General features: G+C 40.9%; 1 protein-coding gene across 1 annotated transcript; it reads right to left on the reverse strand.

Annotated features, from left to right (window-relative positions):
• Positions 1-2,407: 2,407 nt before the first annotated feature.
• FDX1 (ferredoxin 1) lies at positions 2,408-20,067 on the reverse strand. The gene is made up of 4 exons (XM_074816101.1): positions 19,803-20,067; positions 13,051-13,175; positions 9,601-9,730; positions 2,408-4,957 (listed from the first exon to the last, which is right to left on the reverse strand). Exons 1-4 carry the CDS (start codon positions 19,967-19,969, stop codon positions 4,843-4,845), a joined length of 537 nt encoding a protein of 178 aa, XP_074672202.1. The 5' UTR covers positions 19,970-20,067; the 3' UTR covers positions 2,408-4,842.
• Between the last annotated feature and the right edge of the window lie 1,133 nt (positions 20,068-21,200).

Raw genomic sequence — 21,200 nt, forward strand, 5'->3', positions numbered from 1 at the left:
CCATGGGCAATGGCAGAGGCTCCCCATCAGCTCACAGACAGGGGGGTGCTGCCTGCAGAAGCTCAGGGCTCAGGAGGCAGATGGCTGGCGCTGTGTTTTCCGCCTGCATTGATCAGCACGGCCGGGGCATGTGTGTCTGTGTCCGCGCATGTGTCTGTCCGTGGGACTATGTGCTCAGCCTCACCGCTGGCTGGGCACAGGCACCCAGAGCTGTGGCAGCCTGGCCTGATCCAGCAATAGCTCTTTTCCATTGCAACACTGAACCTGCGTTTCTTTCACAGCTATAGACACCCGAGCCGGCTCCATAGGAGCGAGTTCCATCGAAAGCTATAGCCGAGCTGGGCTCACATACAAAGCTGCTTTAACGCGCTGCGCTGTTCCCACACCCGAATTTTAATCCCTGGTAGCGCTGTGCTGCATGGATTTACCACCTGGGGTCAGCACCAGCTGAGAGAATTTCAGACGTTATCCTGTTTTCTAGCACAGACATGCTCTAAAAGAGCCACAAATGGGAAGGCAAAAGCTCCTCTGTACCTGAGTGGACGTAAGGAAGGTTGTACCAAGTCTGTACAAACCCCTTTTTATCCTTTCTCATCACTAGCAGATGCAAGAGATTGCACCCTGGCGCCTGTTCGGGGAAGAAGGCTCTGCACTATGGAAGGGGTTAGGCACAAGGGAGGTTATGCTAGCCTGAGTAACGCCACTCGTGGAAGCAACACAAGCAGTGTTAGTGCTCAAAATAACGTTTCTGCTGCTGGGCTGAGGTCAAGAGAGCTTCCAGAACCATGGAGGGAGACCCCAGAGATACTGCTCTGAACACAACGAGGCCACAGCTTTAGATTAAGCGTTTGCTCCAATTGCAAATGCTAAATCACTGCTGGCCAGAAATTACTTTTAAGACATTTTTTTTAATCTGGACTGGTTCACATAAAAAAAAAGTTTAACTTCATAAAAAAGGAAGTGGTGGCCAGTAGATTAGGAAGTAAATCTCAGGGTTACTTTTAATGTCAGTTATTTTATGTATGGACCATACTCCTGGCAGCGCAACAGGGAGAGGAAGAGCACTGAGGCACTAGAGCCCACAGCAGCATGTGGATCTACACAGCCACCCACGGAGGCAACAGCCCCCACCCCGATGCAGGAAATCCCCATTCCCCTTTCACATCTTTTGAGATCATTTGAGGAGAAATCACCTACAACAGCTGCAGGCTCTTCCCAACTTTTCTGCTATTTGACATCTCAGTGACTCAGCTTAAGCATGTCTTCTTCTCCTTTAAAGATTTATTTCTCCTTTTTCTCCCAAGTAATAAGGATTTTTTTTTTGTCTACCTTATCTTTTTATACCACATTGTCCGCTCCAAGGGCAAGGCAAAGTCAGGTTGTAGGGCATCTTGTCCATGCCCTAGCCCAGACCTGTGAGCAGGGGAAGCACTGCCACTTTCACTCCAGCTTTTTTGGACATGACCTTTTCAACTTGCCTCCTCCGGGGATGTGAATTAAGTTTGGACACAGCTGCCTTAAATCTTTTGGAGCCCTGTAGCCAAAAATGGTGAACTTCAGATTTAGATTTTCTGTCCAAGAAGTAACAATCTGCCTGGTGAACTTGCCTTTTCCTCTCCCCAGCGACAGCTTGCAGTCCACCTCATGGAAACTTCCCCCCACAGAACAAGATGTAGTAACACAGGAGTGCAAGGCACCTCCTCCTTTCCCCTTCAGACATCACACAAACACATGCACAAAGTGTCACGGAGACAGGGGCTGCTGGCTCTTGCAGTCAGCTTCCCTGCTCAGAACAGAAGCCAGCAGGACCCTGAACCCAACAGGGGTTTGAAGGGGTGGAGGGGAAGGGACATGACCTAAAGCCACAGACAAGCTCCCCCACGCTCTCAGAAAGGCAGAGGGGACTACACCACCTTTCCTTTTGCCAGAGGATGGTTTTGGTCTGGCTGCCTCACAGAACCAAGCAAATCCAAAGGCCCTTTTTACCCCCAGGAATCAGAAGGCAGCACACCCCCTCCCCCCCACCCAGTGGTTGTGAAGTAAAGGTGTCTGTCTGCCCCAGACTGCAAGCAAGTGTTGTAACCTAAAGTTCAGAAGCAAAGGGAACAAAGTCGGTTCTGATTTTCTCATTGTTTTTCAGGGGAGAGAGAATAGAGTCCCCCTGACTCCATGTTTTAACAGAGAAAGGAAATACTTTTAGAGTTACCTTTAATCTTTATTTGGACAAGGAAGTAAATATATATTTAACTAGTTTTGATGCTTTAATTGTGTGCCATTGCAAAACGATCCATACTTACACTCGAATCTGCATCATTAACTGTTAAGTTCCATTTTATACCCAGGAATAGATTCAACGGCTTGGAAAAAAAGGGAAGAAAAATCAATACAAACAAGATGTGTCAGAAAGTGGTATAAAATAAGATTTATTTGCAAATCATTTTGACAATAACGAAACAGGTATCTCTGAGCTGTGCATTTTGGGGATTACACGTTAGTTCCTTTGCTTTCTGAGATTTCCATTTGCATGCAATATGGGATACCTCTAGAATTCAAAATGAACTTTGAAGTGTCCTTTTTTGCTGTGTTGTGCTAAATAACTCCTTCCACAAGCACACTACAGGAGAGTCAAAGTCTTTGTAATGAGAAGCTGTCACAGGAAACGCACAATGAAACAACCTTGGCTTAGAAAGAACTGTCGCATGAGAGCTGTTTCACATTTGTTTAACAGTGTTAAGCGCTTCAAGATTCCCACAAGAAGTGACTGGTGCTTTATGTAAAAACAAACAAACAACAAGAAAACCCCCCAACAAAACCCAAAACAAAACCCAAGAAAACCCCAAAACCCAACACAAACCAAGATCTACCCCTAAACCCCACAGCTATACCAAAACCTCAGAGTTCTTTCTGATGTAAAAATGCACAGTACATCTGGTTATCACCTGAGTTCCCTCTCTTGGAAGCTAGAACTGTGTCTCATGTAAAAAAAAGTTCAAGATTTAATAATAATTACTGTATATAAATGAACTCAGGACAAAAGCAATACAAAGTGAGAACTGATTTACCTTAGCGCCTGATTGTGGGAGGGTAACTTCTAAATTATGGTTAGTCACAGCAGTTGAAGAGGAAGACAGCAGTATCTTCAGAATGTATCTTCAATTTCCACCCTTCTCCCCGACCTCGCTCTCTTTGTCTTTCAAAAAGCCAGGAAATTTCAACTTTGAAGTCATATTTTGGATTAGATGAGATAGGAATTGTGTTCTGAGAACCCTGTACGATTACATTCTGAGCAGACCACATGAAGTATATCTTGTTTTAGGGGAAAGTCCAAAGCGACCAGAAAACAAAGTAAGAGCTACTCAGAGAGGAAATCAAAGAATGTGAACTAAATCTATTTTCAATACAGTTCTAGAAAACATTTCTTTTTATAACAAAGGGGGATGACTTCTCTTTACAAAGCTCAAAAAATCCCAGTATTAAACACTGGAAAAATAGTATTTTTCCTCTGCTCCCATAAATATAATAATGCAAGAAAAGATGTCTAGATGTCATTGTCACCAGTTCAAAGAAGGCATTAATGAATGTATTAGATCATTCAAATGTAAACAAACATGTTATATAAATACAGCCAAAATAGTATAAAATAACCTTATAAGGGTAACAACTGTTGTATCGGTGACAACCATTTCACTTAAGTATTTAGGCAACAAAAACTGAAGAGAATAAGAAAGACTCTTAGAGACTTTATTTTATTTTGGTCTACTTTAGAAAGACTAAAACAAGATCCAGCTGAAAGCTCTTCATCATCAGTCCACATGCTATCCCACCATGGGGGTCTCCCTACCCCTTCTGAGGAACCTAGTCCATCCTTATGGAATATACTTGGCCATTTCATATCAGCCATTACTGAAGTGGTCCTGAGAACAAGGCCCAGAATCTGGGAATCTCTTTAAGGTGAATGCCCTAGCTAACATCAGACTGATGATGTTCTGAACTGATGAGCTTCTAAACAAGCTCAAAACTGAAAGAAGGATAAAGATTTTGAACAAATCTTATGTTGGCAAACATTGCCCTCTTCAATCCCAACTAAGCCATCTTCAGAGAACAGCAAGAATTTACAGTTACCTCCAGTGGTTATGCTCTGCTATTAGACAGCTCCAAGGCTTTACTTATCTAAGCCACATGTATATCCCCATATTTGTGGTGTAGTCAAACGTAAATACAGTTGAGGTTTATTGACTTCTCATTTGGGCAACAGAGATGCACTGCAACAATTAAGCTGCAGGTGCCAACATTCTGTATCAGCCCCTACATTTCATGGTTTTAACACTATTTTTGCAAGATAAAAGATTCCAAAGTTTGGCAAATCCCTAGTCTGAAAATCCACTATTTGCTGAGGAAGTATGATATTTACTAAGAATGTGAATTAGCTCCAAGCATACCATCTTTAATAACAACACTTTAAAAAGACCCCAAGCAGTCTGACAAGTTTTGTTCTCTCATACACCAGATCTGAAACCTAGAAATGCTCAGGCGTTTTTAGAAGTCTTGTAGAAGTGATAGAGTTCTCAAACGTCATTACAGGTTTTCGCAGAATAATGTTATATGAAATCTGTAGTACACTTGCTAACGTTTATAATCCAATGATCACTTGTAAGAAGTATTATTGCCTTTTAAGCGTAAAAATATAGGAGGTTCTATAAAGAAAATTAAAATAGCATTAATCTAATATTGATAGTCATATAAAATAACTCACAATTATGTAAGTTTCCATATTTAATTACACATTTAAAAATAAGTTATAAAAATAATTAGGCTTCTTTAAAACCCCTAAGATACTTTCTTTTAGGAGTTTTTACTCATATCTACTGATTGTCTAGCATCGGCAACAGCTTCTGGTACTCGAACAGTCATATCATCCATTGACTTCTTCAAGCAGATTTGGCAGCCTAAACGTGATCTGTAGGGAAATACGACATTGTCGTTAGTTTTACCCAATCATCTATTTCCAGCATTTACCCCGTTACGCCTCCAACATTCAGCCAGCCCAAACACGTTATGATCTGGAAACAGCCACTCTTGTGCATGGTCTTAATCAAGACCAGCAGTGAACTGCATGCATCAATGCAAAGATATACCTGGCAATAATTATGATTTACATTAAATAACAGAGTTCAGTACATTGGACAGTTGTACACTGAGAACCTCCTACTTGCTGAGACAACATATAGTAATGGTGACCCTTCCATTTTCAGTGGGTCACTAATAGTTCAGTCAAGTGCAGGGAATAACACTTGATCTCCCAAGGGACATCTGGCATCTCTGAAGAGATAAAGGCAATGAATCTGAAAAAAAGCCTCAGGAAAAGTATAGCATAACCCATCCAGGGTCCAATGTTTTCAAGCTAAACAACTCAAGATTTGGGCCTTTAAGCCAGAAAGAAAAGACAAGAAGCACAGGAAGAAGGATAAAATACTCATAGCACCTGAGGAGATGTAATCCTTTGGTTTTCTACCCATTATTCAGCATGAGAAAGTGGTGTATGTGAGCAATTAAAATAAAAAAATTTAATACCACAAGAAAATTCTGCAGACATCACAAGCCACTTTTATTGCCGGAATATCTTTAGTGTCCACACCTTGGTACTTAAGTATAGAATGCTTAAACATAAGCAAGGATGGGCAATGTTCTGTAGCACCAGTTGAATAATTTAATCAGTATAGGAATGTAAGCAGATACTATAAAAAAATGGTACTACATTAATATCTATACAGAACTCTTTCAAGCATGTAGTGATCAACTGCTGATGAAGCTCTCAACTCAGTACTATACCCCAAAGTAATAATTCTATGTAAATGACTGCAGCATCAACTTCAAATGTATGTATAAATACATACATTACCAGAAGATTTAATCTCATGAATATGCATCCATAAGAATAGGTTTAGATATAAAATCTGTTAGAGATGCAATTTCTGATATTTATATTTAGCATTGCCCACAAGGCTTAATTTTACTGAAGTGTCTGTTTTTCACTAAAGACCAATACCAACTGCATATGCACTCCGTAGGGCGGCAATGGATTCACTTCATGTGGATAACACTGCCCTTTGTTTTGAGCCTGCTACACAGCAGTACAAAAAAAATAGGCAGTACTAAATAACACTGTGAGGAACAAACTATCTTCTCCTACTCAGATTCTTCCACAGTATTTACAATTTTATAGATATCTAACCAGATTCCCCATCCGTTAAAACTGAAGAAGCTTTGACCCCTCAAAAAATGATTTAGTCAATCCCTGCATGAAAGCCATTTCCCTTTTAACCACTTCTACGGGCCTTATTTCCTCTCATTCTACTACTAAAAAAAAGAAAAAAACAACAAAACGGGAAGTCAGAGTTGCACAAGTATATAGTGAATCCCCATTTTGTCATGTAACGGTATTTTCTGGTTTTCTACCTGTTCCTATCAAGTATTGCCAACGTTCCATTTACCTTTTTGAGGTTTTGGGGGTTTGAAGGTTGCTTTGTTTTGGTTTTTTTTTGGCAGGGTTTTTCTTGTTGTTGTTGTTGTATTTGGTTTGGTTTAGTTTGGGGTTTTTTTTTTTGAACACCAAAACCACCTCTCCATATGCATTTATCTTCACCTTTTAACACCAAACTTTGTTTCCTATCACCCAATGGCACAAAATCCTTGTGCGTGTCTTGACAGTTTTCAGTTTTACTGCACTGAGTAACATAGCACTATACACAAGCCTTACTCTTCATTCTCTTTTCCCAAGCCTTTCACAAATACGCTCACTACGTAAAACCCAGCACCAATCGCTTTTAGATCACTGCTAATCACATACTCTTACCAGACAGCCAAATACTTCTACCTTGTTAAAAGACAAATGTTTGTTTTTTAACCAGTTACTTATCCTTTACAGGGCTTTTGCTCTTATCCCATTGCAACTCAAAACTTAGTAAAGGATTTCTGGACCTAAGTGAACTACGTGAACTGTAAGATCTTTCTTCATGCTCAGTGACTCATCTGAAGAGCTCCCGTATCTGTTACATTCCTCTACAAAAGCTCTGCTGAATTCTTTCCTTACCATTATGTAGTAGAAACTGTAAAAAAGCAGCAGTCCATAGACATGATTAACATGTCCAGTATGGAATCAGACTCACTGTTCTTCAGTTCCTATGATCTCATTTTAAAAGTTGGGTTGCTACCTTCCATTACTTTGATGTGGAAGTAGTTTTAAACCAACTAATTAAGCCTCACAGACAGTAGTTCAGAAATGTCATATTGAATTCCTATAGAACTCCTGGGTGAATGCTACCCAGTCATTACCATTTGTTTCTACTCATTTTACTTATTTGCTGTAATACTACTTCTATGGACACATCAGTTTGAGACAGATACTCCAGGAAGCCCTCTGCAAAGAAACCTTCCAGTGCATGGATATCTCTAGAGACAACAATGCAAAAAACCCTTTGCTTTTATGTTATCTTTTTATATTTTAAGTACACCTTCTACATCATCCATTGGTTCTTCATACAGACAAGCCTCCTGCTTAGGTTAGAAAAAAAAAGTTTTTTTCTGCTTTTTAGCAAGCTGTTTCTCAGCTTATTTTTTAATTAGGTATTCTTTTTAAACATTTAAACTTGCCAGGGTTTGCATCCCCCTATCTTACTACTTTTCATAAACCTAGTGTTCTACAGTTAATCAAAACAAATTTGTTTTAATTTTTCTAATTAGTCTCTCATTTTAAAAAAAACATGAGCTTTCATGGCAGCTGCTAGCTGAAGCTTTCCCAAATACAGAGAGTCACTGACAAGAAAAAGCTTTTATCCTTATATTTATGACAGAACATAGTAGTGCAACCCCATTATGCAAGTTTATATTAGCACAGGAGACCAGGTAACCTACAGCAAATATCAGGCACTAAAGCTCTGTCTTCCAGAAAAGTCATCCTCTCACACATGTGAAAGATCCTGGCCATAGGAGAACACATGATGTTAGGAAAACCTGACAGAAGTAGTAAGTGTCTGCAGAGGGTCTAAAACTTAATTTGGTCTGAAGAACTTTGAGAGAAAACAGAAATATTTAAGCAGAGAGCTCTGTCTTTCTACCATTTTCCAGTTCTTCAGTAAAAACTACTTGCTTTAAACCTTTTAATTAAAAGATAGCCAAAGAAAAAGGTTTTTGTAAGATCATTGGCCTCCAGAGATATCTAGGAATTGGTTCAGCCCAGAACCCAAAAAGTAACTCTTAGGAGAATTATGGTTGATGGTGAGAGAGAAGTAAATTCACACTTAATAGGCTTACGATTTTTTCAAAATCGAAAAAGGTTTTTGCGAGATGGGAAAAGGGACAAAACAAAAGAAAGTTTCTCCATCCTTGACTTCTTTGCCTTCACAACCTCCCAGAAAAGTTAAGATTTGGCTGAAGTGAGAAATAGTATACTCTCAGTTAGAAATGATTAGTACAGGATTCTCATTACTAGTACAAGGAGACAAACGAGTTAATTCAGAGTACTTCTTTGCAGAGACATAAAAACCCCTATGCATTATACCGGCCAGGTATATAGCTCTCTGACTTAATTGGAAAGATGCTCAAAAACTTCAACAAGCAGTTCCACTGAAGCATGAAGAAAAGGGCTTATGAAACCTTGTAAGGCATAGCTGCCTACCCTTCATGTGGGTATGTTCTATGATACAGGCTACGTCTACACCAGCAAGTAGCGCAGCCCACTAGGAATGGGTCTGTGATGAGGATGTGACACCCTAATTACAAGGGGTGTGATGGTGGGGGAGATATAGCACAGAGGGTTACTTTAGACTCTCACCAGTCTAATCCTATGCACTGAAATGCCCATTAGCAGTTAGAGCACACTTTAGGACTGGTCTTACCCAAAAGGGCTTGTGTGCAACAACAGCACTCTGACATCAGTCAAAGCATGAAAAGTGGGGACACTGTCATGTGGAACACTGTTTATCCTAGAGAAGGCTCAGGGGAGGATCTTATCAACATACATAAATACCAGAGAGGTGGTGGAGTCTCCATCCCTGGAGATATTCAAAAGCCGTCTGGACATGGTCCTGGGCAGGGGCTCTAGGTGGCCCTGCTTGGGCAGGGGGCTGGACCAGTTGACCTCAAGAGGTCCCCCTCCAACCTCAACCCTTCTGTGATTCTGTGAAAAGAAGATCTGACCAAAACTAAAATACTAATGTAAACACATTCATAAAATACATTAACTAGCTACAGACCAATGGAGACAGAAACCAGAAGGGAAGGGAAACAAGAACAAGAAAATTTACACACAACAGCATCGGCGGTTTTTGTTGAAGGAACTGAGGTTTTGGTCACTCCAGTATCTGACACTTCTGCATCAGACACCTCTGAAGAGCAGTATTGGCAAGCACCACTCTTCAGTTACAAAACCAATACTGACATCTTTTAAATATGAATTCAGATAAACAACATTTAAACTTGGCAGTCCCATTTCTGTAACAGAATCTAGCTATTCATTAACAGCCGATTAAGGCATTCTAAGAACACTGGACAGCAAATCCTTCTTTCTATTCTTTGATGTAGTGAAGTGTTATATTGCCTTACGTTTCTGTGAGGCCATATGCCAGGTCCAGCATGTCCATCTCTTCATCAGTAATTGCATCTAGTTTCTCAAATATGTGGTCTTCAAAGATTAAATGACAAGTGGAACAAGCTAGCGTTCCTTCACACGCACCTAAAGAAAAAAAAGTCAAGATAATAGAAAATCAAAGTTTCAAATTACAGCAGAATTTCAGAAGAAATCCTTTATAATGTGTTTGTCTAATACAAGCAGTATCTTTTGATTAGTAAAATTAATGTTTCATATATTTCCACATTCATATATCTACTCTGCATTCAACTGGCAATAGTATTGCTACAGTTCCTACAACATCAAGATTTACTTGAATGCTATAGTTAGTTAAAATACTTAATTCCCTTTCTACCATTTAAAGAAAGTTTTCTACTATAAGAATGCAAAAGCAAGACAATGCTGTCAATCAACACTATCGAATTTATTTCCAAGATTCATCTTTCTATCCCTCTTTCCCATAGTTTTGAGGTGGTTTCCTCAAGAAGTTCAAGAGAAGACACCTGCTATACAAAAAATTCTTCAGAAGTACAGGAAGGAGGGATTTTATACTTGGTATTTCTTCTCACTCAACAGAACACTAATTTGCAGCAACAAAGGTAGTCAGGCTAGAGAGAGATGGTCTTCTCTGTGTTAGAGGCCTACGTGTATTACTAGGTGATCCAGCTCAAGCCAAGGATCAAATAATTTGCAAGGGTTGAAAAGAACAAGCATCAACTACATCTACCTGCTACAGCAATTAGGTCACCAGGGGACTGTAAAAGTTTGAGCACTAACAAATTTGTCTCTGCCACAGTATAGGTCTGGCACAGAGTTCGCCACTTTGTTGAAAACGAAACATGCAACTTCAAGAGGAGGAGAGAGCTGAACTCTTCATACTTGCATGGAGATTGGGGTTGGGGCACACAAACCCCTACCTCTGATTTAAATTGTTGAGAGAAGCAGGTAATACATTAGCCAAGTTTCATTTATTTATTCATTTCCAGGGAAAGCAAAGCCAAGAGCATTGTGACCACATCACGTTTGTACTCATATGGAAACAAAGGGAAGCAAGGCTGCATGTCTAACCACTGTTATGAAAAGAAACAGTGGGATTCATCATCAGACCACAGGAATGATACAGAAAGCACTGCGTTGTTAAATGCAGTAATGGTATCAACAGCATATACTGTATTAGAAGACTTGATTTTTAAAATACGTCTTCAAGTACATACAAATGCATGTGAAAAATTAGACTTTATTTAAAGTGCCAAATAATGTAAAATTTGTCATATCAGTGGTTTAAGCATTTTAATGTTGGGGGAGGTGAGGAGAGAAAGAACAAACACTGACCAGTCTATCTGCAACTGCAAAGCTCACAGTAGCAAACAAACTTGCGTGCAGCTGAATCATTCAACAGTTTTCTAAGTCTCTATACAGAGCTATTTCTATTATTATTACTGCACATGGGATGCCCCCTAGTGATAGAAATAAATATGTAAGACTTATATTTTACATTTTTTTTCTCCTCATTTTTTTCCTAAACACAGAACATACATTTTCACATAATTTATACTGCATTATTTCTCTGTCCTAGTACGATGTTTCATTAACAAATGATTATTTAAATGGGATTGGCATATGTTATAATTAAAGATTGTTACAGTATCTCCAATTTTTAGTTTGGCTTCTGTTTATTGACAGCATTATTTATGTTTTTTTCCCCACTTTACCACAATGCTTTAACATGGCCGGTATTTACACAAACTCAGAGAGTATTTACTGTAAAATACAAGCAGACTAGTCGTAAGTCTATATGACACATTTAATAAGTGATACATAAAGCTAGTTATCACAATGCACTACAGATGTTTACGAGAATTCTTCTTCCCCAGTTGTATGCAACTCTAGACATAAGAGCTCTCTGACATAAGTGAGATTTAAAATCTTATCAAAGATTTTATGACTAACAGTGAGATTTATTTGCACTTAAATAAAACACACCTCAGATTTCAAACTGTACTATGCTAGCCTACTTATTTTTTTCTCCAATTGCTTGATGCTACACACTCACTAGTGAAAATTGTATTTCCACTTCCTGCTTTAGTTTGTACTATTAATTCTTAAGCTCATGTTCATGTAAATACCTTTCCTGAGGTATTTAATTGCCATTACCCAATAACATGACTTTCAATGGGCAGAATCCTACAACTTCAACGCAACTAACTACGGAAAGTGCAGAAGTTTTAAGAAATACAGGTGTTATAACTTCCTCCTATTTTGACTTTGAACAGAACTTGTACCAAGTTAGAATTTCACTAGGTCTCCTTTACCTCAGTCCTTTAACAAGAATTAAACTTTTTGCTCCTCTCTGCTAACTGATGTGGATTTGGTTGTTACTTTCACTTAGCACTCAAATACTACAGCGATTTGTGCTACAAAAAACCTGATAATAGAGACAGTATGGCAATACAGAAGTAACCAGACATAGTAAGAAATACACCAGCTTTGCATTGCCTCCAGAACCTATCAGCTCAGAAAAGTCTGCAGGTGACATCTTTAAGATTCCACCTTCACAGCACTCTGTACACATTCCTCTCCTTTAACATTCAAGCAATGTTCACCCCAAATATTTTTTTAGAACTTGACCCAAAATACTCTATGCACCTGCAGGAAAAAAAAAAAAAAAAAAAAAAAAAAGAGAAAATCCAAATAAAGTACAGCTAGGTTTTATAAATAAAAGTACAGCTAGATTTTATAAATTCACAAATAAATATTCCTTTACAGTTGGACTCAATGATCTTAAGTGCCTTTTCCAACCTAAATGATTTTATGATTCTATAAATACTTATGAATAAACTGGTAACTCAATTTCTAGACACTCAATCACAGAATAACAGAATCGTCTAGGTTGGAAAAGACCTTGAAGATCATCCAGTACAGCCATCAACCCAACATTAACAGTTCCCAACTACACCATATCCCTCAGCACTATGTCGACCCGACTCTTAAACACCTCCAGGGATGGGGACTCCACCACCTCCCTGGGCAGCCCATTCCAGCGCCTAACAACCTGATCTGGAAAGAAATGCTTCCTAATACCCAGTCTAAACCTTCCCTGGCGCAACTTGAGGCCATTACCTCTTGTCTTATCACTTATTACTTGGTTAAAGAGGCTCATCCCCAGCTCTCTGCAACCTCCTTTCAGGTAGTTGTAGAGGGCGATGAGGTCTCCCCTCAGCCTCCTCTTCTCCAGACTAAACAACCCCAGTTCCCTCAGCCGCTCCTCATACAACATGTGCTCCAGACCCTGCACCAGCTTCGTTGCCCTTCTCTGGACACGCTCGAGTAATTCAATGTCCTTTTTGTAGTGAGGGGCCCAGAACTGAACACAGTTATCAAGGTGCGGCTGAATACTGAATACAGTATTCAGTGAATCTACTTACCAAAACCATCTATGTCTAGATTATTATCAACCACAACATCCAGCAGTGAATCCCCAGGTTTTCCTTTGGCTGTTAGTTTGTCACCATCACGATTTATGAAATGGACAGTTATTTTATCTTCTGAGCTGAAAAAGAAAAGTATATAATGGAGTTAAAGAGGAGTTCTAGAACCTTTTAGATCTTTAAAACTGATTGAACACTACTAAACCAGTAATCGCTATCAACACTAAGAGCACAGAAATCTCAGTTACTGGCTTTTAGAAGCTGCAACAGGTACAGGCATTTATTGCTGTACATTGAACAAAGGCCATGAAAAATAAGAAAAAACCTCTTGGTTTGTGTATTGTAACTAGAAGCTATATAGGATCCTGGTGTTTGCCTTTCACCAAAGAGAGTCAGAATTATTTTATTTTAGGTACAATATTTGTATTTTTATCAAATGCTTCTCTCCACATCTTTCTGCAGAGCCTTGCTTTGGATTTATGAAATTGTATTTGTTCTCATCATTATCATTTAGTACAAATTTTACTACTTAGAGTTTAAGACATTTTACTTTATTAGTTACAAAATTTAATGCTTTTCTCCTCCCCAAACCCAGAAATACTCCAAAAGCATTCTGCTTTTTTTTGTGCACAGATTCTCTTAGGGCTTCACGTTGTAAATAATAATTCTAGTGAAGTTCAAAGTTTTGACACTGACTTCAAAGAAAGAAGGTTTTGTATTTTCCTGCTTTGCTTTTCAGATGATTATGTTTACTTAAGAAAAAAATTCTCTTGCAGTCTGCATAAAACTTCAAGAATAAAGCTTTTAATATGGAAAAACGAGGGGTTTTTGTGTTCTGTATTATGTTATTTCACATACAAATTAAATGAAACTTTAATATAATAATAAAATATAGTTTGTTTTTAAACAGATTATTTTCTTTCCTATACTGAGTGAGCAAAACAAGAAAAACTTGTTGGACTGTGATGAAACCTGTTAAGAGATGAGAGATACAAACAGAACAACTAAAAGCTAATGCAAAAATCTATGTTTCAATGTGAAATCCATGTTTAAGAAGAGCATGCTTAATATTACCTTTAATCTTTATACCAAATGTGGGTCTTGAGTGATCTATCATATGGAAAGCATACAAGCTTGAAAATCAAATCACCCCCTGTCAAACTCTAACCTGGAGAATTGAATTTGAAAGTGGCCATACTAAAGCATCAGTGAACAGATTATTTTTGGAACTGGCTGTAAAAGAAAATGTGTTTTTAGACATCTGAGTCCTAGCTTGTTTTGAAAAACAACAAATGTTTGTTGCTCTAGACTTAATCTACTTCCCACAACTGCAAGCTCAGTTGGCAGCAGAACGTGCCGTGATTCATTATGATGTCATGTTCAATCCTTGTCATATCATCCCTCAGTCCATTCTCCAGAAGGCAGCCACAAGCTACTATTAACTACAAATTCATTCCAAAATTATCATCAGTAATGAAGGATTGACCTTGCTGATCTGCAGAATGCAACTGAAGCATGCACTATAATAAAATTCAGAAATCTTAAAGATATATCTTTCCAACATGTAATTAATGTTGCAGAGTCACCTGTGATATCAAAGGACCACCTCTAGCAAACCATTCTGTGGGGGTTTAAGTTACCACTCTGCTCTTCATTTTGCTCCTCTGCTGCACTAACACCTCCCACAGCACAACCAAGGAAACAAGCACCCACTTCTTAGATATACTAGTACAAAATTCACCACCTCCACTGGTAGCTCAAGACTGATGGGTTTAGACGGCATCTGGAAAGGTACAGATTCACATTCTGACAGCCAAAGTAAACCACTGACAGTGTAATTTTAAACTGCTTCAAAAAGTCTTTCCAGAAGTCACTGAAATACACCCTCCTTTACCGAAATTTTTCTGTCAACATGACAGCCACAACCCTGACAGGAGACACAATGCAAGACACACTTGCATTTATGGGCATTCTCTGCCCAAGGTATAGACATGGCAAGTACTAAATATTGTTCAATATCCAAAACATACCCCTTCCTTTATTATAGGACGAGGTGATCACAAGTAATATGGTGTTTTGCTGATCGAGGATGCCAATTAAACTCAGACACCAGAGTGAAAAGAGGAGGCTTAATTTACTGTTAATAATTAAAGGATATAACCAAGTAATACAGAAAATAAGTAATAAGAAAAATACAAAATAGTATCCTTTATTACTATATAAATTATAGAAAACAAGAATAAGCAAGGTAATGTACCTAATCATTACCACATGATGGGGAGAATAGTGATTAAGAAAGATAAATCACCACTTGCACACGTTACCATCATCCAGACCCGCAGTCGCTGGGGAGCCCCGGTTGCAGTGAGGATTTGGAGAGCCTTTCCCTGCAAGTGGGAAGTCCTATGAGGCGTGTCCACCCATAGGTGAGGCATCCAAAGTTGCTGCAAGCGGGTCCGGCCTTATATACCAAAAATCAGCAAGTCAAAATGACTGGTACCTTTGTTTTGAGCAGAAACATCTGGTTTCATCCTCCTGTTGGATTCCACCCAAAGCCTGGCCAGGGCTCGGGGTGGGAGGGGGAACCAAGGGAGTTTCTAACAAGGTCAAACACTTGGGTTCTCAGCTCTGAACAAGGCTAAACAGAATCAAGGGAGTCTCTTTATCTACTTACTTGGTTCTGTTCCCACAAAGTTTCCAACAAGACCAGACACCTGGTTTCTCAGCCTTGAACAAGGCCACACAAGGAAAGTTGGATACATTCTCATGACATTTCAGTCTCACTCCTGACTATATTTTGTCTAAACTACATCTTTCACTAATGAACATACATATTTCGTTAATGATCAGATACTAATAATAAATGCTAATGGTAATACAGATTTTACTAATTAGCAGATTCTAATAATGGATAACATTTGGTTATGAGGTTCATCTACAGGTCAACTTTGTTTCAGGGCCTGTTATTCAGGCCCCAGCACTACACACGGATCGAACAGCAAGATGCCTGGCCATCCATTAGATCACTGGAACCTTTCTAAAAGACAAGTCATCCCCCTCCCAGTTTTCAAAACACATCTGAAACTGTCTTCACCTGTGATTACACTTTAATCTGGCATAACACCACAGTGCCACAAGAAGAACAGGCCGGCCCTCCCTCCTTTGTTCCTTCTATCTCCAGCGCTCACACTGTCATGCAGTAAACTGGCTGAAACTCAACCTTCACAGGTCAATGGCCGTATGAATGTCAGAACCGGTACACAGTCAGAGCTGCCCCTGAAATGAAAATTACATCAGTTTGAAAAATTGTGTTACTGCAACTTTATGATGCAATAACATAACCTAAGCTTCATGATCAGCTTAAACTGATCTCTTTCTAATACAAAAATGTGGGTTTGGGTGATCTGCACTCCAAACTGCCCTGACATCATCCTTACACCGATAATATCACAAGTCAACTCATTTCGATAATCTGGCTGAAAAAAAAAAAACCATAAAAACAAAGTAGTCTCAGATGAACCAGCAAGCAAAACTGACAGAATGCCACTGCCCACAACAAAAATGAGGAAACAGGAGTGGAATCCCTTTTTCAGTAGTAACAATTTTACGTGAGCTTCAGCAAGTTGTGGAACTGCAGCATGGCTGTGCATGCCTAACTGTGCAGCGTGCAGCAAGGGGACAAACCGAAGTACCACCATTAAGTCACCAAATTTTGTTAAAGATCACTACAGTAATTAATCTTTTCTACAGGACCTAATTCACCCTGGCTGATAAATGAAACTAAAAGCTATTTGTAATAAAGTTAGAGATAGCCTTAAGTCTTCCAGTAGGATCTGTTCTGCTATTGCCATCTTTACCACTCTTCACATAGCCAAAATGTTTAATTTAAAAAAAAAAAAAAATCACTGAGGTTTTATTGTACATGAGCCTGAGTGGTGAAAGTACTTTCAGAAGTGTGTGTACATAATAATCAGACTGATCAGACATTCAAAACACACACTGTGCAGATCTTTTCAATAACTGGGAGATACCATTAAAAAATAATAACCACTGCACCTGCATGAAACAGTATTCAGGCTTTATAAATTTCAAGTAACATGGCTTTTGTCTACCTAGACATTGTTTGCATGAAGAAAAAAACCAGCCAAACACTACCATACTGTGAACTAGTCACAGGCAATTAACATGAAACATGTGCTAGGTCTATGGAACTATAAATAGCCTCAGGAAGAACAAAACATATTTTGTGTAACCTCCATAAAGCACAAATATCCCAATTCATGCTCAGATGAACACTTTTCACCAGATGTAAAACACAATTAATTTCTTGATATGGTTGCCACCGTACTATCAGCTTTGTTATCAAGCTTCACTACCCTAAATTGAGCATACTGCAAACGCACAGAAGAGCGCCAGAGAACTGTAAATGCTGTTCATTGTCCCTCCCATGCAAAAAAGAGCAAGTACTGCAAGAATCCTGACAGCTACCTCTTCACCCTTAAAAAAAAAGTATCCTCCTGAATCTTCAGCTATTACTTCCAAGTTAAGAATCATCTCTTACATTCCTCCAAACAAAACAAAGATAACTTTCCAGATCTTTTATTAAATGGTAAATCTAACAGCCCTCCCTAATTGCCTGAAGAGTTTCATGAATGAAACTATTATACAGGGCTCAATTAAAATGTGGAAGTTATAAATCTGAACTAATCTTTAAAGCATGCAGTAATTACATTGTGCACCAAAGGTACTGTGCAGCTATCTAAACTGGTATAAAAGAATTCTGAAATAACTCCTGTTCACCACAAAATGAAGGATGGCGGATAAAAATGGAGCAAGAGAAAGAATGAAATGGAAATGGAAACATAACACCTGATGTTTCACTGAAATGCTTGGGAACATCTGCTCACAGGAATCACCTCAGCTGATGATTTTATACAGCTAGGTCTTCATGCTCTAGACACAAATACAGTTAATTCTACATATAAAAACAATATATTTTTACTGGAATAACACTGACTATATAAAGTTCAGGATCTGGGTCTCAAATATGACATCCAGAAGTTGTAGGACTAGAGAAAATAACCTGCACATAAATGGAGAAAACACTAACATATGAAAGAAACAAGGATTTTTTTCTCCCCACTCACTCAGCCAGGTTATATAGAATATATAAACAAAACGTTTGAGATACTTGGTTGTGTGAGCTCTTTTGCTGGTATGCTTGGGCAATGAACGTGAATAAATTGCAATCTGTAATCAGTCTGTTTGTGAAAGACTTGAGGGATTACAAGTCTTACATTAAGACATTAAGGTAAGGAAAACTTTTCCCTTTTTAGTATTCTTTTCCCTCCCATTTTTACCCTGTTCAGTAATTTTACTAAGTTTTAAAAACTTGAAAATACTTTACAAAGGCCTTTTGGTTTTTTGAATTAGAAACTGTGAGTCAGGGACCTCACAATAACTGATCACCAGGGCAATCATTCAGTGGACACTTATCTTTAAGACACTCAGCAGGGTCACTCAGAGAAGAGATCTAAACTAGCAACTTCCCTATCTCATATGGGAGTCCTAGATCAAAGCTAGTCTCTCCACATTAAAAGTATCTGCAGGAACAAAGTAAAAGAGCACATGCGGGAGAGTTTAAAAGCAAACTATTGAAACAACTTTGATGGCAAGGGCACTACCCAACCATCTGGAAACAGGCTAGGCTACACCACCTGATGTTGGGCAGCCGAGTGCAGGTCCTGTTCCAAGTCAAAGAAACTTCTCTGGCAAGCAAGTAAACTAGGCTTTTAAAGCTTCTGTATTTTAAATGCTGACAGTTAACTGCAGACTCTGACCTATCTTTGACTATACAAGCCATAAGGCCATGCATAAACACAGTCTTTGACTACATGTACCAAGTGGGAAATCTGTAGTTGTGGGCTGTGGAATATTAAGTGTCTACAGATGTAATGCATTCTGAAACACCTACTTATACATACTGGTGAGGAGAGGAGGGGTTCTGCACACTTAGATGCACAAGTGGTCTTCAGCAAAGAAAAATTATACCAAAGGCAGAAGAGATCTTCAGTATTGAGTTCTCACTGATACATGCTGTACTTCTACCAGAAGGCTAGGAGACTTTCACCAAACAAAAAAAAAAAAAAAAAAAAAGGAAACTGCACTGCATGAAAAAGCAACACTGATAAGGTCACAACCTTTTAGAAAACTAATTTGGATATTAGGAACCCCAGTTTAGCTTTCCATAACGTTGCAAGCTCTTTCAACGGGGCTGCAGGCCCCAAAGGCCCTGTGCCTTACCCGCGCCGCACCTCCCGCCACCAGCCCCCGGCACAGCCTTGCGGGACACAGCTCGCCCCACCCGCCCAGGGCGTCCGCCGGTGGAAGGTCCCTCCGCAGAGCGCTTCAGTGCCATCGCCACGGCAGCCGCAGGCGGGACGGCGAGAGCCGTGGCGGAGCGCGGCCGTGAGGGGGGCCGAGGAGGAGGCCGGGACCTGCCCCGAGCGGGCCAGGTAGCGGCAGGGCCGGGGCAGCGGGGCACGGCGAACGACCGGAGGAAGGTCACGCAGCGCCAGCCCGGCTCGGCCGCCCCCGCCCGGGCGGCCCAGCCCCCAGGCGGCCGTTGGCCCCGGGTGCCCGAGGCCCCGACAGCGGCACAGCCCGGTGCGGCACGGCGCTGCCGCGGCGCGAAGGCGGCCGCCGCCGTGAGGAGCCCGCCCAGCGCCTCACGGCCCCGGCCCTCTTACCTGAGCACCGCCCGGGCAGAGAGGCTGAACAACCGGGCTGCCCTCACGGCAGCGGCACCGCTGCCGCGGCACGGCCTCGTCCCGGCTGCCGGCGAGGCGGAGAAGAGCCAGCGGCGAGAGGAAGCGGCAGCGGCCCGCAGGAGCCGGGCCGGCCCCGGGGCAGCCATGGCGGCGGCAGGACGGGACCGCGGGACCTCCGCGCCGGCACCGGGGGAGGGGCGGGGGCAAAGTCCCGCCGCTTACGCCTCCAGCGCGAGCTGCGGCGATTCTCGCAGCCGTCTACGTAGCGCACGTCCCGCCCCCTCCTGACGGCGGTGAGAAGGGACCGCGCGACGGGAAGAGCGGTGTTACGCAAAGTGCGCAGCGATGCGCTGAGGGAAGGGGCCGGGCCTTACGGAAAAGGCGCAGGGCGCTGCTAGCGGCGGCGCCCTGCCCGTCGCGCTCGTCTTCCCTTCCGCTTCCCGCTTGCTCCCTCAGACCGCGCTGTAGGCCGGTGAAAGCTCTCTTGTTCTCAAATACAAGCCCTAGCCCCAGTCTTTCTGGGAAGATGGTCCCATGGAGCCCGACATGTCCTGCCCCGCGACCGGTTGGGTCTGAGGGATTTCTTGTCACAGCCCGGGCTCAGGCGAGGGCTCAGTGGGGTCCCTGACAGGCGCGGTGGAGGTGGCACCCAAGGAGTCGTCACTGCATCCCAGATGCCCCTTTGGGAGACCTGGCCTGTGAGGGACTGGGCTCCTTGGCAGGGCAAGAAGCACGGCCCCAGAGAAGTGGCGCTGGCAGCCCAGGGGTCTCACCTGTCTGCCCGGCTGTGTGGGCAGGTCCACCGAGGAGTTCCCAGTTCCCCATTACTATTTCTTATGACAGAAGATAAACTTCTAAAACCCAGGCATCAGCAAAGGGACGGCAATGCTATCAGAGGTTTTAAGAGGACATGAGCATTCTTGGTGAATGGCTCAAATACTGATGAAAGATTAAAGATTAAAACAAAAAGAAACATTTTATAGGACAAGGCCTTGGGAGGGGATAATAGGCTCAAAGACAGTAGAGCCCTGAAAAATGAAGAAGATAAAAAAACCAGACAGAACCTTGAATTGAGGAACAAGGAAACTTCCTTTGGTCGTGTGCTCAGAGATACCATAAAGACTGACCAAGTTGTGTCCTTTAGATTCATTTAGCTCATTATAATGTGAAAACCACACCTCTTGATGAGAAAAAGTCCCTTACTCAGGTAAGACCCCCGCTCCTTGAGTTTGTGCAGAATAATAATAATATACTGGAAGTAAATCGAGTTGAGGCACGTTGTTAACCAATGAGGAACAAAGTGATAAGAAACTAACTAATGGTCATTACATTAAATGTGTATCCTTGTAGTTTGAAGTGTGTAAGTATGACATTTAC

The sequence above is a fragment of the Strix aluco genome, chromosome 2 (genome assembly GCF_031877795.1).
Source record: "Strix aluco isolate bStrAlu1 chromosome 2, bStrAlu1.hap1, whole genome shotgun sequence".
NCBI lineage: Eukaryota > Metazoa > Chordata > Aves > Strigiformes > Strigidae > Strix > Strix aluco.